This window comes from Oncorhynchus mykiss, chromosome 16 (assembly GCF_013265735.2).
Source record: "Oncorhynchus mykiss isolate Arlee chromosome 16, USDA_OmykA_1.1, whole genome shotgun sequence".
Lineage (NCBI taxonomy): Eukaryota > Metazoa > Chordata > Actinopteri > Salmoniformes > Salmonidae > Oncorhynchus > Oncorhynchus mykiss.
In genome coordinates, this window is record NC_048580.1 from 66,320,064 (window position 1) to 66,345,643 (window position 25,580).

The window sequence follows — 25,580 nt, forward strand, 5'->3', positions numbered from 1 at the left end:
TTATTTCTACTTTGCACATTCTTCCAGTGCAAATCTACCATTCCAGTGTTTTACTTGCTATATTGTATTTACTTTGCCACCATGGCCTTTTTTTTGCCTTTACCTCCCTTATCTCACCTCATTTGCTCACATTGTATATAGACTTATTTGTCTACTGTATTATTGACTGTATGTTTGTTTTACTCCATGTGTAACTCTGTGTTGTTGTATGTGTCGAACTGCTTTATCTTGGCCAGGTCGCAATTGTAAACGAGAACTTGTTCTCAACTTGCCTACCTGGTTCAATAAAGGTGAAATAATGAATGAATTAAATGGAAACTGATTTTGCTTCCCTTCATGTCCACTCATCAAGCCTGGCCAATGTTGTAGTTGTCTTTTATTTCTCACACAGCTTCTTTCCACCACCATACCATCACACGTTCTCTCTGCTATAGTCAGGCTGAAAAAAATCTTTATTCTTACATGCAGCGGTAGCTTGGCAGAGTATAGAAAAGGCATTAAGAACTAAGGCAACTACATCTATCATTTACACAGACTAAATACCCAGAGGAAACCCAGCAGAGAAAGCATTACAGAGACACTGTGCAAAACAATCCATCAAACACTGCTGTTATAACCTCCCTGACTGCAGCCTCTGCCAAGAGGTCTGGACCTGCAGGGTTGCTGGTTCAAGTCCCACTCTGGCGGTTCACCCCTTATTGTACTGTCACTGTATACACTCAGGAGACCTATTGCTTAAGTGGGGATGGACACAAAATGGCACCCAGGAAGAATCGGATCCAGGGCAGTTTCCCCTGGGGAGTAGCCTACCTAATTGAGACTGACATCTCCAGGTTGAGGTCAGTTCCACTTGTGATTCAGAGGTATCAAATCAAAGGAATAAGAAATCTATGTTTTTGTTTGGATTTGTGATGTATTGGAACTGACAACTTCCGTTTTGGAATCTGATTTGAAATAGTGGAATTGACTCCAACCTTAAACTTTTTCTTTCCATAGGTTGGGTTTGCTTATGACATACAGTACAAATTGATTATGGCATCCAAGTTAGCACCTGATAAGTCTGATGTTAGCAATAGAAGGAAGGTTCAAATGTGACTCCCAAATAGATACACAACAAACATATGTAAAAAGAGCACCTCTTATATGATCATCTATAAACAGGCATTGCTTTTCTATATTTTACCTGTAATGTATCTTCACCAAAATTATAATAACACAAAAAGTGTAATAATAACAAATAAAGCTATCTTGTAATAAAAACAATATTGAAGGAAATGCTTCAAAATATTTCTTATCATATATCTCATCTTTGCAATTTGGTTGGGGAAAAAAACATCCTCAAAAAAATATATTTCTGAGTACTGATTAATTTGACACAAACACAATAGTATTTATTTATTTATATTGACCCTGTTTTCAGGCTTTAATACCTGATTATTAAAAGCATGGTTTAAAAAAAGACATATATTGAAATGTGGATAGGGCAAGCACATCCTTCCCTTTCTATTCCCCTCACACTGTATGTTTCTCTCCTACAATCAGGAATTAGAATACAGGATCTATATGGTTAGAATCAGGAATTAGAATATACGATCTCTATGGTTAGAATCTGGAATTAGAATACAGGATCTCTATGGTTAGAATCTGGAATTAGAATACAGGATCTCTATGGTTAGAATCAGGAATTAGAATACAGGATCTCTATGGTTAGAGTCAGGAATTAGAATACAGGATCTCTATGGTTAGAATCAGGAATTAGAATACAGGATCTCTATGGTTAGAGTCAGGAATTAGAATACAGGATCTCTACGGTTAGAACTGTAATTAGAATACAGGATCTATATGGTTAGAATCAGGAATTAGAATACAGGATCTCTATGGTTAGAGTCAGGAATTAGAATACAGGATCTCTACGGTTAGAACTGTAATTAGAATACAGGATCTATATGGTTAGAATCAGGAATTAGAATACAGGATCTCTATGGTTGGAACCGGAATTAGAATACAGGATCTCTATAGTTGGAATTAGAATGCAAACACATCTCTATTGTTTATTTTCTCTCATCTGTCCTCACCATCTCTCGTTCTCTCTATCGAATACAGATTTAAATTTGGTCAGGGCAATTTTACTCATCTCCTTTCCCCAATTCTGGTCTCTGCCTCCTTCTCTCCTCAACCTCCTCCTCTCCCCAGTCCTCTTCTCTCACTCCTCCTTCCATCCTCTCTATCACTTTCTCCCTGTGCTTATTTCTTGTAGTTGCCAAACTGGATGGCCAGACGGTCACTGACACAGCGGAAGGCAGCGGGTTGGACCTCCCAGTAGTTGACAGGGTTGGAGTAGAGGCTGATGCCATTATAGAACGACCTCTTCATCCCAAAGCCTCTTGGGCAGAAGTCATCCACTCCCACCTTGCTGATGCTGTTGGAATGGAGGTAAACCACCTACATGGTGGGAGGGGGACCACATGGTGTTGTAATAGAGGTGCTTCAAGGCCCTTAACCTGTCTGATGAATACAACTCTACCAGTACCACAGACACACACAGACAACGACACCCGTACAGACACACACACACACACACACACACACACACACACACACACACACACACACACACACACAGGTATAGACACCCGTATATACACACACGCAGACACAGACACACGTGCACACACAGTCACTCACCTGTAGGTACTTCATGTCAGGCAGACCCTTGGGGATTGCTGTGAGTCTGTTGTTCTCCAGGTGTAACTCTCTCAGGCGGGGGACGAAAGCTAGACTGCCATTCTCTATCATACGAATGTGGTTAAAGCCCAGACCCAACCTGGCAACCAGAGAGACAGAGAGAGACAGAGCGTCATCATCCTTATCTGTCTAACGCCTACCAGTATTTCTTGAAGTCACCACTGGGTGGCATGGTTGCCTAAGAAAGATCCGGAATGGAGGGGAGACAACGTGTCCATACAGAAATCTTTTATCACTGCTTGCCTCTTTTTCAATCAAGCAGACTTTATTTCAGTCTCAAAGAGCTATTACATACATTGCAGTGGGGTACTTAACATTAACAACTGGAGGCTCTCAGTACTCAATTATGGCAGTTAACTCAGCCTACACAAACATAGCTGCACACTGCCATGTGAATCCCATTGTATTTCTCTCTTATCCGCACCTGTACAAGTGTTTGTAGCGGCTCAGGTCCTCCAGCTCGATGGCCTGTATCTGGTTGTGGTCCAGATGGAGCTCATGGAGACTGTCTGGCAGGTCTGAAGGAGACAGAACACACTCCTCTTAACTAACCTTCTGGAGGAGACAGAATGCACACCTCTTAACTAACCTTCTGGAGGAGACAGAACACACTCCTCTTAACTAACCTTCTGGAGGAGACAGAACGCACACCTCTTAACTAACCTTCTGGAGGAGACAGAACACACTCCTCTTAACTAACCTTCTGGAGGAAACAGAACACACTCCTCTTAACTAACCTTCTGGAGGAGACAGAACGCACACCTCTTAACTAACCTTCTGGAGGAGACAGAACACACGCCTCTTAACTAACCTTCTGGAGGAGACAGAACACACTCCTCTTAACTAACCTTCTGGAGGAGACAGAACACACTCCTCTTAACTAACCTTCTGGAGGAGACAGAACACACGCCTCTTAACTAACCTTCTGGAGGAGACAGAACGCACACCTCTTAACTAACCTTCTGGAGGAGACAGAACACACTCCTCTTAACTAACCTTCTGGAGGAGACAGAACACACTCCTCTTAACTAACCTTCTGGAGGAGACAGAACACACACCTCTTAACTAACCTTCTGGAGGAGACAGAACACACGCCTCTTAACTAACCTTCTGGAGGAGACAGAACACACTCCTCTTAACTAACCTTCTGGAGGAGACAGAACACACTCCTCTTAACTAACCTTCTGGAGGAGACAGAACACACTCCTCTTAACTAACCTTCTGGAGGAGACAGAACACACGCCTCTTAACTAACCTACTGATACAACATCAAAACATCTCTACCAACTTCTGCTTACAATACGGTCCATCAGAATAATGTACACTGTACATAACTGGTCTCCAACTCTGGTCTTTAAGAGCTACAGGGTCTGCATCCAATAAGTTATGATCACTTCTGAGTGAACCACTTGCTCTGTGTACCGCGTACCTTTGGGTACTCCAGTGAGTTGGGCCTCAGAAATACGCAGGTAGTTCAGTTTCAGTCCCTTGAAGGCTCCTGGCTCAAACCCACTGTTCTGGATGGGGTTCCCTCCCATTTCTACAAGAACATACATAAGACACATTAGAACACGGCTGTGGCAAATTTGATTGAATTCCAGCATATTGAATATGCTGAGGTAATACTGAAGCATTGAATGGCTCTGTAGTCTTTAATGAACTCTGACCTATGCAGTTCATGCTGCCCAGTTCAGAGAAGGCCCCCTCATGGACCTTCTTGATGCGGTTCTCATGGATCCTGAGCTCCACCAGAGAGGAGGGCAGGTTCTTGGGGACTCCAGTCAGGAGGTTTCTGGAGAAGTAGAGCTTCTGCATGTGTTTCAGAGGAACAAAGGCCTTGGGGTGGACCTTGCTGATCTTATTATTCACCAGGGACAGGGCCTGAGAGATGGAAAGCGACAAAGAATGAGAGAGCGAGGGAGAGAGGGAAGTGAGTAAATAAGCAAGTAAGCTATCTTTGCCCCACCCCCCTTCTCTCTCCTAAGTGCCCTAGTTATGTCCAGTCAGTGTCTTCCTCTCTCCTAAGTGCCCTAGTTATGTCCAGTCAGTGTCTTCCTCTCTCCAACCACCCCTTTCTCTTTTCCTCTTCTCTTACTCCAGAGTGTGGCCAGCCTCTGCCTGGAGCTAAAGGGAATATTCTAGCTCACATCCTCTCCTCTCTGCTCCCGGAAAGCCTTCATTTATGCCTGTCGCCCACTCAGAACAGATGACCAAGCCCCATATTGAACATAGCCAGAAAGGAAACTCACAACATGAATTAAAACAGTTAACTCTCTGTGGATGAAGACATTTTCACCATGACTGCCTGCACGACTGACTGCCTGCACGACTGCCTGCCTGCACGACTGCCTGCAGGGCACGACTGCCTGCCTGCACGACTGCCTGCCTGCAGGGCACGACTGCCTGCAGGGCACGACTGCCTGCCTGCTGGGTTTTCCATCTGAAACGTATTTCTGTTCAGTTACCTAAGGTGACTGACTGGGAATGTTATCCTTCCCTAGTGGTTTGTTTAAGTGGTCAACAAAACTGTCTCAGACAAAGAACTTCTGTAGGAGATGAGGGACGGAACTCTGTTCTCTTGAATTGGGCCAATAAAGGCCAGTTCAAATTAAATGCTCTTTCCCTCTCCGTCTTCAATCTATACACCCCCTCTTTCTCTCTCCGTCTTCATACTATACACCCCCTCTTTCCCTCTCCGTCTTCAATCTATACACCCCCTCTTTCTCTCTCCGTCTTCAATCTATACACCCACTCTTTCCCTCTCCGTCTTCAATCTATACACCCCCTCTTTCTCTCTCCGTCTTCAATCTTTACACCCACTCTTTCCCTCTCCGTCTTCAATCTATACACCCCCTCTTTCTCTCTCTCCTCTCCATCTCTCCCTCTCTCTTACGTAGAGGTTGCCAAGGCCTTTGAAGTCGTTCTCCTTCAGCTCAGTGATGCGGTTGTTCTGCAGGTCCAAGAGTTTGGTGTCAGCGGGAATGCCCTTAGGCACTTCAGTCAAACCTGCAAACACACACACACACACACACACACAGTGTCAGTGGGGATTCATACACATACGGAACAAAAACATACATACACGCCTTCACACCCAGATGGGGACACCAGATGTCATCCAGCTGTTTTAGATTTCACTAAGTCCCAAAGGACGTGATTGCAACACCATCAGCAAGATCACATCAAGTAAATTAGGACGACACAGTAGGGCACAACCCTGACACACACACACACACACACAAAGAAACACACACCACACACACACACATATGATAAAGAGACAATCCTATGGCAATATGAGAGTACAGATAATTCACTGCAGAGAAACACCTGCTTACAACCAGAGCCCTGATTGGCTCCTCGTTAAGAAAACAGGTCTCTCTGTTCAACTCCAAACTTTAAACCAGAACATGATGTCATTGTCTATCATGCGCAAGAACTCCGGCAGTGACAATATCATTGTTATGGAAGAGTATCTCAGATTGTGGCTTGGACAAACTGGTGTGTTGCAGCCAGTGACTATGTTTGTATGATTGTATTACTTTGATCTTTCATCCTACTTGGTACATTCTGGTCCCCAAAAGGATTCTGATTAAACTTCTTATAAACATGATTCAACTCAGTGAACCATTTTAATGAGACACCATCATTGTTAAGTTGTTTCAGTTCTCAGATGGTCTGATTGGCCAGGTCAACAGAACCAAGCCGCTGCCATGGTTACATCTCATCATGACTAGGACTGTGGGGTCATGACATTTTGTCAGCTGGTTATTGTCATGCAAAAGACTGCTGGTCTCACGGTAATGTAACGTTAATTAACATAAACACATTTAGCATCTCCAAATACAAACTGCTAATATATGCCTTTGGAACATATCCATTTTAACAAGTCTAATAAAGTCTAATAAATCAGTTAAATCCATGATTCATTTTAGGCAGGTCCAAAGAAACATGATATGTTAACAGTTAACAGAATAGGAGTTGGCCTACAACTAACTGTATGTTATCTGGCTATGCTCCATGCTATAGGCTCGTTCATTTAGCCCACAAGATATGCTTATGAGCCCCATGTCATTTTATATTATTTTATAAGAAGAACATAATGTAATATAACTAAATAAAGGATATTTCTCCCATTCTGGAGCGAGTGCATATCAAGGCAATAGGTTGAGCGTACAAGTGACATAGGCTACGCTACGCTACATTTAGTTATTTGGCAACTTTAGTTGTTAATTATACAAACCTTACAATGTCTTAGAAATCAAAACATACATACAGTGCCTTGCGAAAGTATTCGACCCCCTTGAACTTTGCGACCTTTTGCCACATTTCAGGCTTCAAACAAAGATATAAAACTGTATTTTTTTGTGAAGAATCAACAACAAGTGGGACACAATCATGAAGTGGAACGACATTTATTGGATATTTCAAACTTTTTTAACAAATCAAAAACTGAAAAATTGGGCGTGCAAAATTATTCAGCCCCCTTAAGTTAATACTTTGTAGCGCCACCTTTTGCTGCGATTACAGCTGTAAGTCGCTTGGGGTATGTCTCTATCAGTTTTGCACATCGAGAGACTGACATTTTTTCCCATTCCTCCTTGCAAAACAGCTCGAGCTCAGTGAGGTTGGATGGAGAGCATTTGTGAACAGCAGTTTTCAGTTCTTTCCACAGATTCTCGATTGGATTCAGGTCTGGACTTTGACATTCTAACACCTGGATATGTTTATTTTTGAACCATTCCATTGTAGATTTTGCTTTATGTTTTGGATCATTGTCTTGTTGGAAGACAAATCTCCGTCCCAGTCTCAGGTCTTTTGCAGACTCCATCGGGTTTTCTTCCAGAATGGTCCTGTATTTGGCTCCATCCATCTTCCCTGTCCCTGCTGAAGAAAAGCAGGCCCAAACCATGATGCTGCCACCACCATGTTTGACAGTGGGGATGGTGTGTTCAGCTGTGTTGCTTTTACGCCAAACATAACGTTTTGCATTGTTGCCAAAAAGTTCAATTTTGGTTTCATCTGACCAGAGCACCTTCTTCCACATGTTTGGTGTGTCTCCCAGGTGGCTTGTGGCAAACTTTAAACGACACTTTTTATGGTTATCTTTAAGAAATGGCTTTCTTCTTGGTCACTCTTCCATAAAGGCCAGATTTGTGCAATATACGAGTGATTGTTGTCCTATGGACAGAGTCTCCCACCTCAGCTGTAGATCTCTGCAGTTCATCCAGAGTGATCATGGGCCTCTTGGCTGCATCTCTGATCAGTCTTCTCCTTGTATGAGCTGAAAGTTTAGAGGGACGGCCAGGTCTTGGTAGATTTTCAGTGGTCTGATACTCCTTCCATTTCAATATTATTGCTTGCACAGTGCTCCTTGGGATGTTTAAAGCTTGGGAAATATTTTTGTATCCAAATCCGGCTTTAAACTTCTTCACAACAGTATCTCGGACCTGCCTGGTGTGTTCCTTGTTCTTCATGATGCTCTCTGCGCTTTTAACAGACCTCTGAGACTATCACAGTGCAGGTGCATTTATACGGAGACTTGATTACACACAGGTGGATTGTATTTATCATCATTAGTCATTTAGGTCAACATTGGATCATTCAGAGATCCTCACTGAACTTCTGGAGAGAGTTTGCTGCACTGAAAGTAAAGGGGCTGAATAATTTTGCACGCCCAATTTTTCAGTTTTTGATTTGTTAAAAAAGTTTGAAATATCCAATAAATGTCATTCCACTTCATGATTGTGTCCCACTTGTTGATTCTTCACAAAAATACAGTTATATATCTTTATGTTTGAAGCCTGAAATGTGGCAAAAGGTCGCAAAGTTCAAGGGGGCCGAATACTTTCGCAAGGCACTGTACATGGGCTGCATGATGCTACAATAGGCTTTTGATGATTTGAGAAAGTCCTAGAAAAAAGCTATGTTCCTTGCCTCAGGCTGCACACGCTGTTCTCTCGTCAAGTGATCATCATATTGTCACCCATCAGACTATTCTCAGTGTAATAGTGTCTATACTATGTTAAATTAGTTTAGATTTAGAATGGCCCTTTATCAAATGGGCATGAACTGGGGCAGCGGAAAAAAATAAATGCCATTCGCCTATGCACTCGAATAGCGAATGGAAGCTTTCCCGCCTGTTCGTTTGGGTAGGCTACTCCGGTTATTTCACTCCACACATCAACCCCTGTTTGAGGAAAATGCAGCCTCTAGCTGCGCGACGGGTGCTATCCCGCCCAAACTCTGTATACCATGGGCCCCCCAACCCTGTTCCTGCAGCTACCTAGTTCCTAATGTGGGAAACCAAATGAAATCTCTTCGGGAACATGGAAAGTAACATGTTTGCACAACAAAACATATTTCAGCCAGCAGCATACCACCCTGCATCCCACTGCTGGCTTGCTTCTGAAGCTAAGCAGGGTTGGTCCTGGTTGGTCCCTAGATGGGAGACCAGATGCTGTTGGAAGTGGTGTTGGAGTGCCATTAGGAGGCACTCTTTCCTCAGGTCTAAAAAATATATATATATTCCCTGTGTAGTGTGCCGTCTATCAGATGGGACGTTGAAAGGGTGTCCTGACTCTCTGTAGTCGCTAAAGATCCCCTGGCATTTATCTTAAGAGTAGTGGTGTTAACCACAGTGTCCTGGCTAAATTCTCCAAGCTGTCCCTCATATGGTCACTTAATTATCCCCACTTCTTTCCTCAAATTGATCAATCACAGTGAGGTGAGTTTTAAAAGCACAATATGGTTCATGATAAGTGTTTGATGTGATTGTCTATTGCATTGATATCCGAGTGGTTGGAAGGACAATTGAGTACCAGACCATTAGCGAGTTGGATACTACCAACACATGGTCCTGAGTGCATAAAAGGAGATTACCTTGATTCAACAGTCATGTTGAATTTTACTGCGGTCATGACTCATGAATCACGTCCAGCAACCATCATACTGTTGCAACAACCCTCTTACTGCTGGGGACCTAGCAACACCTACTGTTCCCCTGTCACACCCTGACCACATCTGACACAGAGCACACTACTACACCCTCCTGACCACATCTGACACAGAGCACACTACTACACCCTCCTGACCACAACCAGGACACAACACAACACATTGAACACTACCAATGTCTCTACTCAACATAGAGGATGTTCTGTGTGTCTGAAGAAACCTATTCTGGTCAATATTGGTCATTTTAATACAACTCAAACACCTCCCTTGACAGAACATGTACCCCTGAAACGCACCGCCCCGAAACAAAGTCTTTACCACTGTACCACACAACTCTCCTGTATGTAGTCACAACCATTTTGCCCAAAACAAAAGCCCATAAAAGCCCATGCCAACACCCCACACCCACTCCCAATGTAAACCCCAAACCCCAGCAAAACTCCAATCTGTACCCCCAAATCCTTCCTCTCTAACCACTACACCTAAACCCCACTACTGTTTTCCGCAGAAGATTGGTACACACACAGAGACAGAGACAGACGCCATAGTCAAAATACATCTGTTCTAAATAAGCACTGACAACTCGCAAATTATACGCTTCCACATTTACTCACTTCAGTAGTCTGGGACAGGAAATATAGTGTTAGGTGGTGGGATGAAAATGACATGATGATTCAACAAAAGCGAATAAGAAAGTACAGACTATTATTTGCAATATAATAGTTAACTGGAAGATTACTACCGTAGGTACACACAAAAAAGCAACACATTTGCCCATACAGAAATATAAAGACATACTACACAAACATACACAAACATACACAACGCTTAGACCTACTGCACAGTGCGTGCACACACAAAAATACACACACAGTGCATACAGCTACAATGTTCATATTTTGAGATAATAAGCATTTATTTCCAGGCTTGTCATTGGCCTTTGTTGGGACATAGACTGTAAAGTCTTTGAGAGGGCTATAATTTAGGAGAATGGAGGATTATGGTCTGTGAATCTGTGTATTTATATACATTTATATGTGTATGTGCATGCTTGCGTGTGTTAAGATGTAGGATCTTAATTTGAGCCAGTCATGCAGCAACAGGAAATGTGTATCATGATGTGGATTAAATTAACAGACATTTTCGTAAGGGGAAATCAAGTCTAAAATGTCAAAGAAATGCCAAACTTCAGAAGCCTTTTTAAACCTCAAATACACTACAAGTTTTACATTTCCTGCATTGCATGAACGTTTTCCATGAACAGGATGATCAAATTAAAATCCTACATCTGTATGTGTTCCTTGTTCATTTGAAGGATTAAATCATTTGACACATAATCAATTGAAAATGACGCCTCTGGTCTACTATAGGATCATCGTTGTCATTTGTTTGAGCTCCTGTCTATTTCAGTGTTAATGAAATTGGACATACAACATTGATCTTTCCCAATCCTCTCCAACGAAGCTAAGGATAAACACAAACACATGGCTTCCATCCATTCTTTAGTAACACTCTTCGCTTCTATCTCTCTCATCCTTCCCTCGATTTCCGTTGAACATCCTGTTGTGTGTGTCAAGAAGACCATGAAACAGCTCATTAAAGACCTCAAGGAAATTACACACTGAGCTTTCATCTCTCTCTCTCTCTCTCTCTCTCTCTCTCTCTCTCTCTCTCTCTCTCTCTCTCTCTCTCTCTCTCTCTCTCTCTCTCTCTCTCTCTCTCTCTCTCTCTCTCTCTCTCTCTCTCTCTCTCTCTCTCTCTCTCTCTCTCTCTCTCTCTCTCTCTCTCTCTCTCTCTCTCTCTCTCTCTCTCTCTCCCTCCCTCCCTCATGTCGGGAACAGAAAATCCCTCTAAGACATGCCTTTCGTTATCAAAATACACCCGTTATCCGTGAGATAAATTCCTCTCTATGATAATACACCATCAGATCCCATTCTATCTCCTCTCTTTCTCTCTCTCTCTCTCTCTGGAGTCACGCAATGCACAAAGTCATTCACAGAATAACCTCAACCAGCTGAACCCTCTCTGCCTCCCATTCATATTCTACTGGGCTCTCTTGCCTCCAAAACAAATGACTGCACAAATGACTGCACCATGCTTCAGGTAACCAGATAAACTTGCACAATGGCACACACACACAAGTGCTTCAGGCTTACTGTGAGACACACACTCACCCAGATCGGAGCATTGCACCACTCTGCGTTGGCACTGGCACCCGAAGGGGCATGAGGGCAGATCAGGGGGGGGCAGCTCCTCTATTGCCGAGCCTTCCTCTTCATCTCTCATCATTGACATCATCCCTCCCACATCGCTGTCCATCGCAAAGTCCCAGAATCCCCTCTGCTCAAAGGGCAGGGCCGACAAGGGGGTGGGCAGCCGCGCGAGACACAGCAGCAACAGGAGAGAAGAGTGGGCCAACATCACGGGACTATACACATACACCTGTGGAAAGAAAGAGAGAGAGAATTAAAAACACACCTAGAGAGAGAGAGTTAAAAACACACCCAGAGAGAGAGAGTTAAAAACACCCAGAGAGAGAGAGAGTTAAAAACACACCTATAAAGAGAGAGTTAAAAACACACCTCTAAAGAGAGAGAAATATTGTGATGCTGGCTACTTTGAAGAATCTAAAATATGAAATATATTTTGATATGTTTAACACTTTTTTGGTTACTACATGATTCCATGTGTGTTATTTCATAGTTTTGATGTCTTCACTATTATTCTACAATGTAGGCAATAGAAGAAGAAAATGGACTGGTGCTGTACATATTACATACACTGTGGTACAGTAACAGACCAGTTTCTCATATGTCGTCAAGACATGACGACATTGTTATTACGGTGCCATCCAATATCTAAGTAAATTAATTAAATCCCGTTGCTGTCCTGTGAGTGTGGCGTCTCTCTTTATTGTCCTGGTAGTGAGGGCAGATGGCTACTTGGCTGTCAGAAAGCAACACACTGCTCCGCCTACCCTGCACCGTGATTCGGTCACACCTAAATACACTCCACTGGCAATACTGGCTCTGCAGCTTGCCCCGGCTGCTATGGGTGGCTGACCCAGACAGGGTGTGCTCCTAACAACCACACCTGCAGAGAAGAGAGGGAGGAGAGGAAAATAAAAATCAAGCCAGCATAAACCCATCAAAAAGTCTGGAAGGAAAGTAGGAGGAGGAGGAAGGGTGGAGAAAGCAGGAGGAGGAGGAAGGGTGGAGAAAGTAGGAGGAGGAGGAAGGGTAGAGAAAGTAGGAGGAGGAGGAAGGGTGGAGAAAGTAGGAGGAGGAGGAAGGGTAGAGAAAGTAGGAGGAGGAGGAAGGGTGGAGAAAGTAGGAGGAGGAGGAAGGGTGGAGAAAGTAGGAGGAGGAGGAGGAAGGGTGGAGAAAGTAGGAGGAGGAGGAGGAAGGGTGGAGAAAGTAGGAGGAGGAGGAAGGGTGGAGAAAGTAGGAGGAGGAAGGGTGGTGAAAGTAGGAGGAGGAGGAGGAAGGGTGGAGAAAGTAGAAGGAGGAGGAAGGGTGGAGAAAGTAGAAGGAGGAGGAAGGGTGAAGAAAGTAGGAGGAGGAGGAAGGGTGGAGGAAGTAGAAGGAGGAGGAAGGGTGGAAAAAGTAGGAGGAGGAAGAAGGGTGGAGGAAGTAGGAGGAGGAGGGGTGGAGAAAGTAGGAGGAGGAGGAAGGGTGGAGAAAGTAGGAGGAGGAGGAAGGGTGGAGAAAGTAGAAGGAGGAGGAAGGGTGGAGAAAGTAGGAGGAGGAGGAAGGGTGGAGAAAGTAGGAGGAGGAGGAAGGGTGGAAAAAGTAGGAGGAGGAGGAAGGGTGGAAAAAGCCTAAGCAGTCGGTTGCACCTGCCAGTAAATAAATCCATATTGAGAGGATGGACAGGATGACTTGTGAGAAAGATCATCCTTAGCCTTTGGGACAGAGTGTGTGTCAGTATGTTTCCCTCGGACCCCCCCCCCCCCCCAAATACAGAAGGGGTGTGTCTGACCAAATAAATGCTCTACAGCCCAAATGGAGGAAAATGTGAAACCATGAACTCCGGAGTCAAACACTTCGTCCATTCATCCAGTCAGGAAAACAGCAGTGTGTGTGTGTGTGTGTGTGTGTGTGTGTGTGTGTGTGTGTGTGTGTGTGTGTGTGTGTGTGTGTTACTGAATGTGTCTGTGGGTGCAGAGCCAGGCTCCATGATGTCATTGCTGAGCACACATACTCCTCCTGCTGCTAGTTGAGCTAACCGGGAATGTTACCCACCCACCCTGCCATTACCCCAGTCTACAGCAGTAGAAGCTACTTCCTGCCATCACCCCAGTCGACAGCAGTAGAAGCTACTTCCTGCCATCACCCCAGTCTACAGCAGTAGAAGCTACTTCCTGCCATCACCCCAGTCTACAGCAGTAGAAGCTCCTTCCTGCCATCACCCCAGTCTACAGCAGTAGAATCTACTTCCTGCCATCACCCCAGTCTACAGCAGTAGAAGCTCCTTCCTGCCATCACCCCAGTCTACAGCAGTAGAAGCTACTTCCTGCCATCACCCCAGTCTACAGCAGTAGAAGCTACTTCCTGCCATCACCCCAGTCTACAGCAGTAGAAGCTACTTCCTGCCATCACCCCAGTCTACAGCAGTAGAAGCTACTTCCTGCCATCACCCCAGTCTACAGCAGTAGAAGATCCTTTCTCACTCTAACCCCAAATCATAAGAAACAATTACCATAACCCTAGGCCCAAATACTACACAACAAAACTATTCCTAACCATAATGTTGTAATAAGTGTCTTGGGATCTTTTGTAAACCTGCACTGACCTTGCCTAACCACTAGGAGCTAGACATCAACTTAGAACAGCAGGGAGGGAGGGAGGGAGGGAGGGAGGGAGGAATTGTCAGAAAAGGATAAATGGAGAGAAAGCGATTCAGAATTGGAGCTGAAGAGAGGCAGAAAGTGAGAGATGGAGATAGGGATGGAGAAAGAGGGAAAACGAGAGAGCAGGAGAGTGTGCTAAAAAGAGTGGCACCAGATGTCCTGGTTACCCAGTCAGGTTCATATGTGTGTGTGTGTTTATATACACGCGAGTGCCTCCCCATCACCGAGCCCAACCCTCGGGACATGCCGTTCTTGGCTCTTCCAGTCTCTCTAACCTGTGCTGCCATTTCCAGCCACGGCGGAAATGCGCTTGCCTTTCAAGAAGAATTTAAAAGACATGATAAGGCTTAGAGTGAAGTCGAGGAACTCACAATGCCTCAAACTAAAGACTTCATCCTTGAATAACAGACTGACCACTAAGACACAACAGCTGGACAGGCCACGTACCTCATGTGGATGTTTTCTTTCAGTCATCATACACTTAAATGCCTGACTTTATGTTTCTTGTGATTCAGAGATATAGAGATTGAATACAAGGGATGTGATTATGTAGTGGCTGAGAGGAACAGCCGGATAGAGGCTTGAACCAGACCTCTTGGCAGAGGAAGCCCATAGTCTTAAATACAGAGAGGTTACGATTCATAAGCAAGTTTTAAACTAGCTCAATTTAGAAGTTTCCCCTATTCACAACCTTACCCTAAATTGTAACTTTTACCAACCTGAACCAGGGAAATGCATCTGACCTCACTGGCTATGTCCAACTTCTACCTTGGCCTACTCCCTCTCCGAGGTCTGTTGAATATCATTAACCAGATGGCTGTATACGACAGTCCTAGGGGACTGTGTACATACATCTGTGGTGTATGTATTTATACACACTCAAGTGGAAGTCAAAAACAAACACTGTATGCACACGCATCAACTCAACACTAACATCTGACCACATCTACATCTTAGGATCGTACACCAGAACACCATTACGCCCTGATTTCAAAAGGACAAACTGTAAACCAACACGTGAAAAAGTGGAGAGGATGCAGTGTCAGGAATACGTCATGCCAAATAGTTGCAGATGTCCGCAGAGAGATAATGATATTGTCTGACAGACACCCCACTAGGCAAACACTGGTTGAATCAACATTGTTTCCACGTCATTTCAATTAAATGAAGTTGATCTAACCTGGAATAGACGTTGTTTAAACAGTGTGAAAGTTGTTCCTGTTGTGTCTTAATGTTCATTGAGATAAGAGCTAGTCCTCTGAAGATGAAAGTTAATGGTTTGGTTTGAGTCAGGGACGTTTGTGAGCGCTGATAAAAAGCCTCCCCGTGTTATTCAGAAGATCACTCGTACAATTAGGGCTCCATCTCTCTCTCGTCTCTCTCTCCCTCTCTCGTCCTCTCTTTCTCACATACACCATCCCTCTCTCAACTCTCTCTTCCATACACCCTCCCTCTCTCAACTCTCTCTTCCATACACCCTCCCTCTCTCAACTCTCTCTTCCATACACCCTCCCTCTCTCGTCCTCTCTTTCTCACATACACCCTCCCTTTCTCAACTCTCTCTTCCATACACCCTCCCTCTCTCAACTCTCTCTTCCATACACCCTCCCTCTCTCAACTCTCTCTTCCATATACCCTCCCTCTCTCAACTCTCTCTTCCATACACCCTCCCTCTCTCAACTCTCTCTTCCATACACCCTCCCTCTCTCAACTCTCTCTTCCATACACCCTCCCTCTCTCAACTCTCTCTTCCATACACCCTCCCTCTCTCTCTCATCATCGTCATTCCTTCCTCTAGTCTTCCCTTTCTTTCCCTCGCACACCACAGCACCTCTAAGGCAAACATAGAGAGTGGAACAGGAACAGCTGTCCCGCTTTCATACATCTCCCCTTTACCCTGATCAAATAAACAAATAGAATCCAATCAAAGTTTATTGGTTGCGTGCACAGATTTGCAGATAGTTTCACAGATGCAGCAATATGCGTGTGTTTCTAACAGTAAGGTAATACCTATCAACAGTTGACAGTACATGTCAGAGCAAAAACCAAGCCATAAGGTCAAGGGAATTGTCCGTAGAGCTCCAGGCCAGGATTGTGTCGAGGCACAGATCTGGGGAAGGGGACCAAAAAAAATGGCTGCAGCATTGAAGGTCCCCAAGAACACAGTGGCCTCCATCATTCTTAAATGGAAAAAGTTTGGAACCACCAAGCCTCTTCCTAGAGCTGGCCGCACACCCAAACTGAGCAACCAGGAGAGACGTGCCTTGGTCAGGGAGGTACCCAAGAACTTGATGGTCACTCTGACAGAGCTACAGAGTTCCTCTGTAGAGATGGGAGAACCTTACAGAAGAACAACCATCTCTGCAGCACTCAACCAATCAGGCCCTTATGGTAGTGGCCAGACTGAAGTCACTCCTCACGAAAAGGCACGACAGCCCGCTTAGAGTTTTCCAAAAGGGACCTAAAGGACTCTCAGACCATGAGAAACAAGATTCTATGGTCTGATGAAACCTAGATTGAAATCTTTGGCCTAAATGCCAAGCGTCACGCCTGGAGGAAACCTGGCACCATCCCAATGATGAAGCATGGTGGTGGTAGCATCATGGTGTGGGGATGTTTTTCAGCAGCAGGAACTGGGAGACTAGTCAGGATCAAGGGAAAGATGAACGAAGCAAAGTACAGAGAGATCCTTGAATAAAACCTGCTCTAGAGCGCTCAGGACCTCAGACTGGGCGATGGTTCACCTTCCAACAGGACAATGACCATAAACAAGCACACAGCCAAGACAACGCAGGAGTGGCTTCGGAACAAGTCTCTGAATGTCTTTGAGTGTCCCAGCCAGCGCCCGATCTTGAACCCGATCAAACATCTCTGGAGAGACCTGGAAATAACTGCAGCGAAGCTCCACATCCAACCTGACAGAGCTTGAGAGGATATACAGAGAAGAATGGGAGAAACTCACCAAATACAGGTGTGCCAAGCTTGTAGCGTCTTACCCAAGAAGACTCGAGGCTGAGTAAAGGATCTGAATACTTATGTAAATGTGATATTTCAGCTATTCAATTTTTTAGAGTAAAAGAGTAAAAAAAAAAAAAAAAAATTGATTTGCTTTGTCAATAATAGGTATTGTGTGTAGATTGATGAGGGAAACAAATATTAGAATATATTTTAGAATAAGGCTGTAACGTAACAAAATGTGGAAAAACTCAAGGGGTCTGAATACTTTCCGAATGACGTCAACATTTTTTTGTATTACAGCCTGAATTTAAAATGGATTCAATGTATATGTTTGGTCACTGCCCTACAAACAATATCCCATAATGTATTATGTTGTCATGACTTCCGTCGAAGTCGACTCCTCTCCTTGTTCGGGCGGCGGTTGACGTCACCGGCTTTCTAGCCATCGCCGCTCCATTTCTCATGTATCCATGTGTCTTGTCTTGTTTTCATACACACCTGGTTTTCATATATCCATGTGTCTTGTCTGGTTTTCATACACACCTGGTTTTCATATATCCATGTGTCTTGTCTGGTTTTCATACACACCTGGTTTTCATATATCCATGTGTCTTGTCTGGTTTTCATACACACCTGGTTTCATATATCCATGTGTCTTGTCTGGTTTTCATACACACCTGGTTTTCATGTATCCAATTGTCTTGTCTGGTTTTCATACACACCTGGTTTTCATTTATCCATTTGTCTTGTCTGGTTTTCATACACACCTAGTTTTCATTTCCCCAACCAATCTACTTGTATTTATCCCTCTGTTTCCCATCATGCTTTGTGTGTATTGTTTTCATGTCATGCGATGTTCTTTAGCGCTTATACTTTATTGTTCCATGTTTTTGAGCGTGTTTGTTTTGTTGTGCTCCCGGTTTGGAACTTTAATAAAGTGTGCTTCATTTATCACACTCTGCTCTCCTGCACCTGACTTCGCCTTTAGACACACCTTGACATGTGTTTTTAGACATTTTTACTAATTAATAAAAAATGAAAAGCTGAAATGTCTTGTCAATAAGTATTCAATTCCTTAGTTATGGCCAGCCTACATGAGTTCAGGAGTAAAACTGTGCATAACAAGTCACATAATGCTTTGCATGAACTCAGGGAGGAAGGAAACTGCTTTACAGGCATAGTGGTGGCTGCATCATGTTATCGGTATACTTGTAATCGATAAGGACTAGGGAGTTTTCAGGATAAAAACAAAAATATTGAATGGGCTTTCTTATATCTCCTAGATGTAGGACAGACACTTCAAAACCTCATTCCTTATGATTTATTTTTTGACTGTCTTTTTTTTGTGCCATTTATGAATTTGTTATACAATGCATTTCTATTGGCTATAGTAGAAAAAGCCTAATTAAATATTCGATCAAATATTTTGTCAAATTTTTGGGGGGGGGATACCATAAAGGGGTCCTAAAATTCTAAATCAAATAGCTAAATTACCCATAGTACACAGACACACACATTTCAGTTGAATGCATTCAGTTGTGTGACTAGGTATCCCCTTTCCCTATCTTCTTTCAGTTCCCACTTTTCCTATAGTAAGATCCTCTTAATGGGAGCTGAATGATGCCTGCTGGGTATCTAAGTTTCTGTCAGTTTACCGTCCCTCTACATTCCATTGTCCAGGCCAAGCCAGCCATGTTTCATTCAGCAGTATGGTATAATTTGGCTGCTATTTTTACCAATTTGACCAGACTGCAGAGTTGGGTTTTTTGACATCCAGGATCCTGGCCAGTCTACATCATGGAAAAGCATTAGCTGTTTCCTGGGTGTTTATGTATCTGGATTGTCTGGGATCCTTTTTACTGGGATTCTCTAACCCAGTAACCCTTATATACACTTTTTTTCTCTCTCTCTCTCTCTCTCGTGCTCTCTCTCTCTTTCTGTCTGTCTGTCTCTCTCTCTCTGTCTCTCTCTCTCTCTCTGTCTGTCTCTCTCTCTCTTTGTCTGTCTGTCTCTCTCTCTGTCTGTCTGTCTCTCTCTCTCTCTGTCTGTCTCTCTCGCTCTCTCTGGAATTCCCCTCCTTGTCTAAGTGTCTATCATCATGGTTATGTCTACATTTTGTGTTCTGTGTCTGAGGTTGTTTGTTTGATTCTAACAGGTATAAACCCATATGCCCTAGACACTAGTGGGGGACTTCCCTCCACCTCACTCTATACTTCTACTCTCCATCTGTCTGTCTGTCTGTCTCTCCTTCTCTCATTTTATTTTTCTCTCCTCTCTGCTCTGCTCACCTATCATTTGTTTTATTACAACAATCATGGTGAGAAGACAGAAATGAGTGAAAATGGAGACAGAGACAGAGAGGGAAAGGAGGAGAGAGAGAGAGAGAGAGAGAGAGAGAGTTTATTTGTTTCCCTTTTTTACAACACTGTATATAGACATAATATGACATTTGAACTGTCTTGATTCTTTTGGAACTTTCACTTGCTTTAGCAATGTGAACATGTTTTCCATGCCAATAAAGCCCCTTGAATTGAATTGATAGAAAGGGAGAAGAGGATAGAGACAGAGAAACAGAGAGAGATAAGTGGGAAATAGGACAGAGACCGGGAGAGAGGGGGGCAGAGACAGAGAGATCGAGAGAGGGAAAGAGGACAGAGAGAGAGAAAGAGAGAGAGGGAAAGAGGACAGAGAGAGAGAGAAAGAGAGGGAAAAGAGGACAGAGAGAGAGAAAGAGAGAGAGAAGGAAAAGAGGACAGAGAGAGAGAGAAAGAGAGAGAGAGGGAAAAGAGGACAGAGAGAGAGAGAAAGAGAGGGAAAAGAGGACAGAGAGAGAGAGAAAGAGAGAGAGAAGGAAAAGAGGACAGAGAGAGAGAGAAAGAGAGGGAAAAGAGGACAGAGAGAGAGAGAAAGAGAGAGAGAAGGAAAAGAGGACAGAGAGAGAGAGAAAGAGAGAGAGAGGGAAAAGAGGACAGAGAGAGAGAAAGAGAGGGAAAAGAGGACAGAGAGAGAGAGAAAGAGAGAGAGAAGGAAAAGAGGACAGAGAGAGAGAGAAAGAGAGAGAGAGGGAAAAGAGGACAGAGAGAGAGAAAGAGAGGGAAAAGAGGACAGAGAGAGAGAAAGAGAGAGAGAAGGAAAAGAGGACAGAGAGAGAGAGAAAGAGAGAGAGAGGGAAAAGAGGACAGAGAGAGAGAGAAAGAGAGAGAGAGAGAGAGGGGGGCAATAGGACAGAGACAGGGAGAGAGGGGGGGGGGCAGAGACAGAGAGATCGAGAGAGGGAAAGAGGACAGAGAGAGAAAGAGAGAGAGACGGAAAAGAGGACAGAGAGAGAGAAAGAGAGAGAGAAGGAAAAGAGGACAGAGAGAGAGAGAAAGAGAGAGAGACAGAAAAGAGGACAGAGAGCGAGAGAAAGAGAGAGAGAGGGAAAAGAGGACAGAGAGAGAGAGAAAGAGAGAGAGAGAGAGAGGGGGGCAATAGGACAGAGACAGGGAGAGAGGGGGGGGGGCAGAGACAGAGAGATCGAGAGAGGGAAAGAGGACAGAGAGAGAAAGAAAGAGAGAGAGAAGGAAAAGAGGACAGAGAGAGAGAAAGAGAGAGAGGGAAAGAGGACAGAGAGAGAGAAAGAGAGAGAGGGAAAGAGGACAGAGAGAGAGAGAAAGAGAGAGAGAGGGAAAGAGGGCAGAGAGAGAGAGAAAGAGAGAGAGAGGGAAAAGAGGACAGAGAGAGAGAGAAAGAAAGAGAGCGGGGGGGGGGGGAATCGAACAGAGACAGATAGAGATTTTTATTATTATCTACCTCACTTGCTTTGGCAATGTTAACACATGTTTCCCATGCCAAAAAAGCCCTTGAATTGAATTGAATTGAGAGAAAGGGGAAATAGGACAGAGACAGAGAGAGGGGGGGAGAGAGAGAAATCAAGAGAGGGAAAAGAGGACAGAGACAGAGAGAGAGGGGGGGGGGGAGAAGAGGACCGGAGCGATAGAGAGGGAAAAGGGCAAGGACTAACATCTGAGACAAAAAGGAAGCCAGTGATAGCTTTGAGTATAGCATGTCTCCAGCATGGTCATTGGATGTTTAAGTTTCCCACACACCAAACACAACCCAGTCTACACGTATCTTTACATTTCCTATATGAACAATCCATCAAGCAAGTGTTGCATGTCAACGCTCCCATCCACCACAATGGCTTCCCAGTCAGTGAGATTCCCACATGACAACCACTCTGACAACCACTCTCGACATAAAACCAACACGCACCCCCACTACAGAGAGGCTAGAAAGAGGGAGTTCCACACATCATCTGCTGACTGAAGCTAAAGAGAGACCTCGTTAAATTCCCTCCAGAATCAAAGCTTGTCAGACATTCCCCCAAAAAGATACAGTGCCTTGCTAATTCATTTGAGATTAGGGCATAGAGTATAGCTGGATGTCCACAACAAATGGCATGCATAGAAAAACACACAAATGAGATTTAACTAACATCTTAACTGATTGAATCAGGTGTGTAAGTGCTCGGCTGTAACAACAACCTGCACACCCTGTAGGTCTCCAATACCAGGATTTTTAATTTTTTTTACCTTTATTTAACTAGGCAAGTCAGTTAAGAACAAATTCTTATTTTCAATGACAGCCTAGGAACAGTGGGTTAACTGCCTGTTCAGGGGAAGAACGACAGATTTGTACCTTGTCAGCGCAGAGATTTGAACTTGCAACCTTTCGGTTATTAGTCCAACACTCTAACAACTAGGCTACCCTGCAGATAACTGTGTCAGATAACTGTGTCAGGAAGTTCAACGTGCACATTATGAACCAATCAACCTCTCCTCCATTCATCGTACTGGCAGTCCTGCAAGGCAAGGTGGGGCAGGAGGGGTTGCCAACAGCTGACTGCTGGAAGTGGAATAATGGTGTATTGGCTCTGGCCACGTCAACACTCACAGCCTATTAATATCATATGGAGGAGGCAGGGCGTGAGACAGAGCATGCTGAGTTGGCATGAAAAGCTTAATTAGGGTTAACTTTGGGCTGTTTGGCAGCACTTTTAAATTGCCCTCTGTTCTCTTTCTCAACATTTATTTTTTCCTCTTTCCGGTCCCCACTCCTCTCATTTCCTCACGCTGTGTCCCCCTTCCATGCCACCACCTCTGTGTTCCCATGCACCCTTAAAAGACCTTCGCTTGAAAAACGAGAAAAAAGTGTCAATAGTACTGTTTGTCCATCTTGAGATGCTATAGCCATTATACGCTTCCTCAAAATAGTCTGAATTCATCTAATATAACTCAAGAAATCTGTCATTAGTTTTGACATTTTTGCTGAGAAAATATTAGCCACGCAATTTTACATCTAACTAGGATGTTTGGTGGAGTATTTCTCAAGTGAAAAAATGTCCATGAAAATGAGTCGTCTATCGTTGAATGACAACAAACACATAATTGAAGAATCCCTACTAGAATCCCTTGACCAATCACCGATGAAGCGGCACAGACTTCGGCTTCCGAACTTCGGCTTGCCTCAAGAAAAAATGTAGTGTTCACGAACAGACGAAAAAACCCTTGCCGAAGGCCGCAACAAAAACGTCAGAAAATGTTGTCATGATATATGCACAAACTGTTCTGAAATGTTTCAGATGGGAAGCCTTTAACACACACAGACACACACAACCAGCCCTGACTGCTAGCACCTACTAGGCGGGTCTGGGACAGGGAGCTCGGGTGGAGTTAACTAGGCCTGCAGCTGTAATTTGGTGACTGGTGTCCCTAAAAAAGGATTTCTCTGGCAGCTTTTCTGCTGCCGCCAGGCTTGGATGTGGCAACTAGCTAAACACAGCCGAGACCAGGCCTAACTACACAATACGAACACAGAGCTATGTAGAGAAGATCACAGGCCTAACTAGCTGAAATCAGAACGAAACAGAACATAGGCCCCAGGGTCCTGGTAAACATTTCTCTTGGCTGAACTGTAGGACTACCCTGTGAAAACCCTGAATACACATTTATATCAGAGTGGCACATGAAAAACAGGCTTGATTGACAGACTTCAAAACCATGGTTGTAACCAAGGCAAGGGTATAGTTATCCTACTGAAAACCCTATAGGCTAAGCATCCTTTTCAATAAAACCCTATAGGCTAAGCTTCCTTTTCAATAAAACCCTATAGGCTAAGCTTCCTTTTCAATAAAACCCTATAGGCTAAGCTTCCTTTTCAATAAAACCCAATAGGCTAAGCTTCCTTTTCAATAAAACCCAATAGGCAAGGCTTCCTTTTCAATAAAACCCAATAGGCAAGGCTTCCTTTTCAATAAAACCCAATAGGCTAAGCTTCCTTTTCAATAAAACCCTATAGGCTAAGCTTCCTTTTCAATAAAACCCAATAGGCTAAGCTTCCTTTTCAATAAAACCCTATAGGCTAAGCTTCCTTTTCAATAAAACCCAATAGGCTAAGCTTCCTTTTCAATAAAACCCAATAGGCAAGGCTTCCTTTTCAATAAAACCCAATAGGCTAGGCTTCCTCTCAATAAAACCCCAGACACCACAAGTCCAATTATGGCTTAGATTAAACAGCATTCACTACCTCTCTTCATATACCACCAACGTATAACCATGTGGCCCACGGGTGAAGGTGAAAGAGGGCACAGACAGACAGACCAGACCAGACAGACTGGCTGACGGCAGATACAGAGAGGCAGTCAATTAATTTGACATGACATAGTGTCAAACCATTGGTATTAGTGTAGACCTACTCCTCCTTTGAGATGTGTCCCTGTATCCACAGTGACTCAGAGTTAAATGGGTTGGTATAAATGGGGCCCTTATATGTGGTAGGCCATGTGGCATTAAACCATACAGCTGGACATGATGTCATCAACGTGAGACAGAATGAGGTCAGACAAGAAATCACCACCTGTTGCTAATGCCACATACACAGACTGGTACATGGGCACGCACATGTAGGCCAGACACCAGCACACAGAGATAATTCAATGAAACAACAACAACAGTTATAATGCCATCCCACAAAATCATCCAAAATCCATCAGAAGACCATCTAAAAAACATCAAAAAACATTTCCAACAGTGGGTTAAAGACAGAGGGCAGTCTTTTAAAGGTCGACGGAGTTACAGGGTAGCACCATAGCGGGCTGACTTGATTGGCACGTTTGACTGCAATTATTCTCTCAAAATGATGATGCCGGTAGGGCATAAAAATCCCAGCTATAAATACTTATAAATACCACAATCAGAGTGCGCCGAAAGGAGAGATTTAAAAAAAAAAAAAGAACGCTCTGGGGAATGGGGAAAAAATAAACTTCGATCTGAGTCCAATGAACTTGAGGGTGAACGGGGTGAGCGCCCAAGGTCCTTATAATTATCTATAATACTAAAGACACAACGTTCATAAATTCTACACCGCTCCGTGGCGCCATCTATTGAACATAACTGACAGAGCATTCTAGATCATAATACATCATATTCGTTTGAGTGTGTGATGCAGGAGGCACGCCACGGAACGAACGGCGCAGCAGGTTGTATGTAGTGTAAACTAAAACGTTACACCACAGGAAAATGAACAAAATTGTATGTATCCGGAGCATTAGGAATTATCTACCCAATTCAATGTTGAAAATAGATTACTCAACTCAACTTAACTTTACATAATAGTGTTCTAGCATCAACAAAAAATACCCACATTTCTTTGCACCCAAGTGAAATAGCCTATTTTCATAAACAAATGAAAAGTATTGGTTTTACAAGAATCGTGTCATCTTACCTTCAGTTCAAAAATGAATCTATAATCTCCAACTCAATTGGATGGTCTGAGATTTTCTCCTTATTTAGGATGTCAGTGCGTCGGTTTTTCTTGAGAGAAAAGTCAAACTGATAATTGTCATGACATTTATGAATGTATGTAGCCTATTGTCCTTGCCCCTATCAGACAGCGATTATAGTGACCCAGCCCGTGAGTGCCAACGGTGTCGGAACAGTCAACTCGCTCCAGAAGCAAGGAATTGACTAAAAGATGGGGGGGTAGAGCTCAAAAGTAACTGAGTGTGTGTGCGAGAGAGATGGAGAGA

General features: G+C 43.8%; 1 protein-coding gene across 2 annotated transcripts; it reads right to left on the minus strand.

Moving 5' to 3' along the window:
* Positions 1-358: 358 nt before the first annotated feature.
* Positions 359-25,580, minus strand: bgnb (biglycan b). Of its 2 annotated transcripts, none has more exons than XM_036947570.1 (8): positions 25,277-25,580; positions 11,877-12,144; positions 5,639-5,751; positions 4,413-4,626; positions 4,175-4,285; positions 3,170-3,263; positions 2,686-2,824; positions 359-2,442 (listed from the first exon to the last, which is right to left on the minus strand). In XM_036947570.1, the coding sequence occupies exons 2-8, from the start codon at positions 12,121-12,123 to the stop codon at positions 2,245-2,247; spliced, it is 1,116 nt and encodes a 371-aa protein (XP_036803465.1). In that variant the 5' UTR covers positions 12,124-12,144; positions 25,277-25,580; the 3' UTR covers positions 359-2,244. The 2 variants fall into 2 exon arrangements, with proteins under 2 accessions (XP_036803465.1, XP_036803464.1); XM_036947569.1 differs by lacking the exon at positions 25,277-25,580 and adding an exon at positions 12,680-12,700.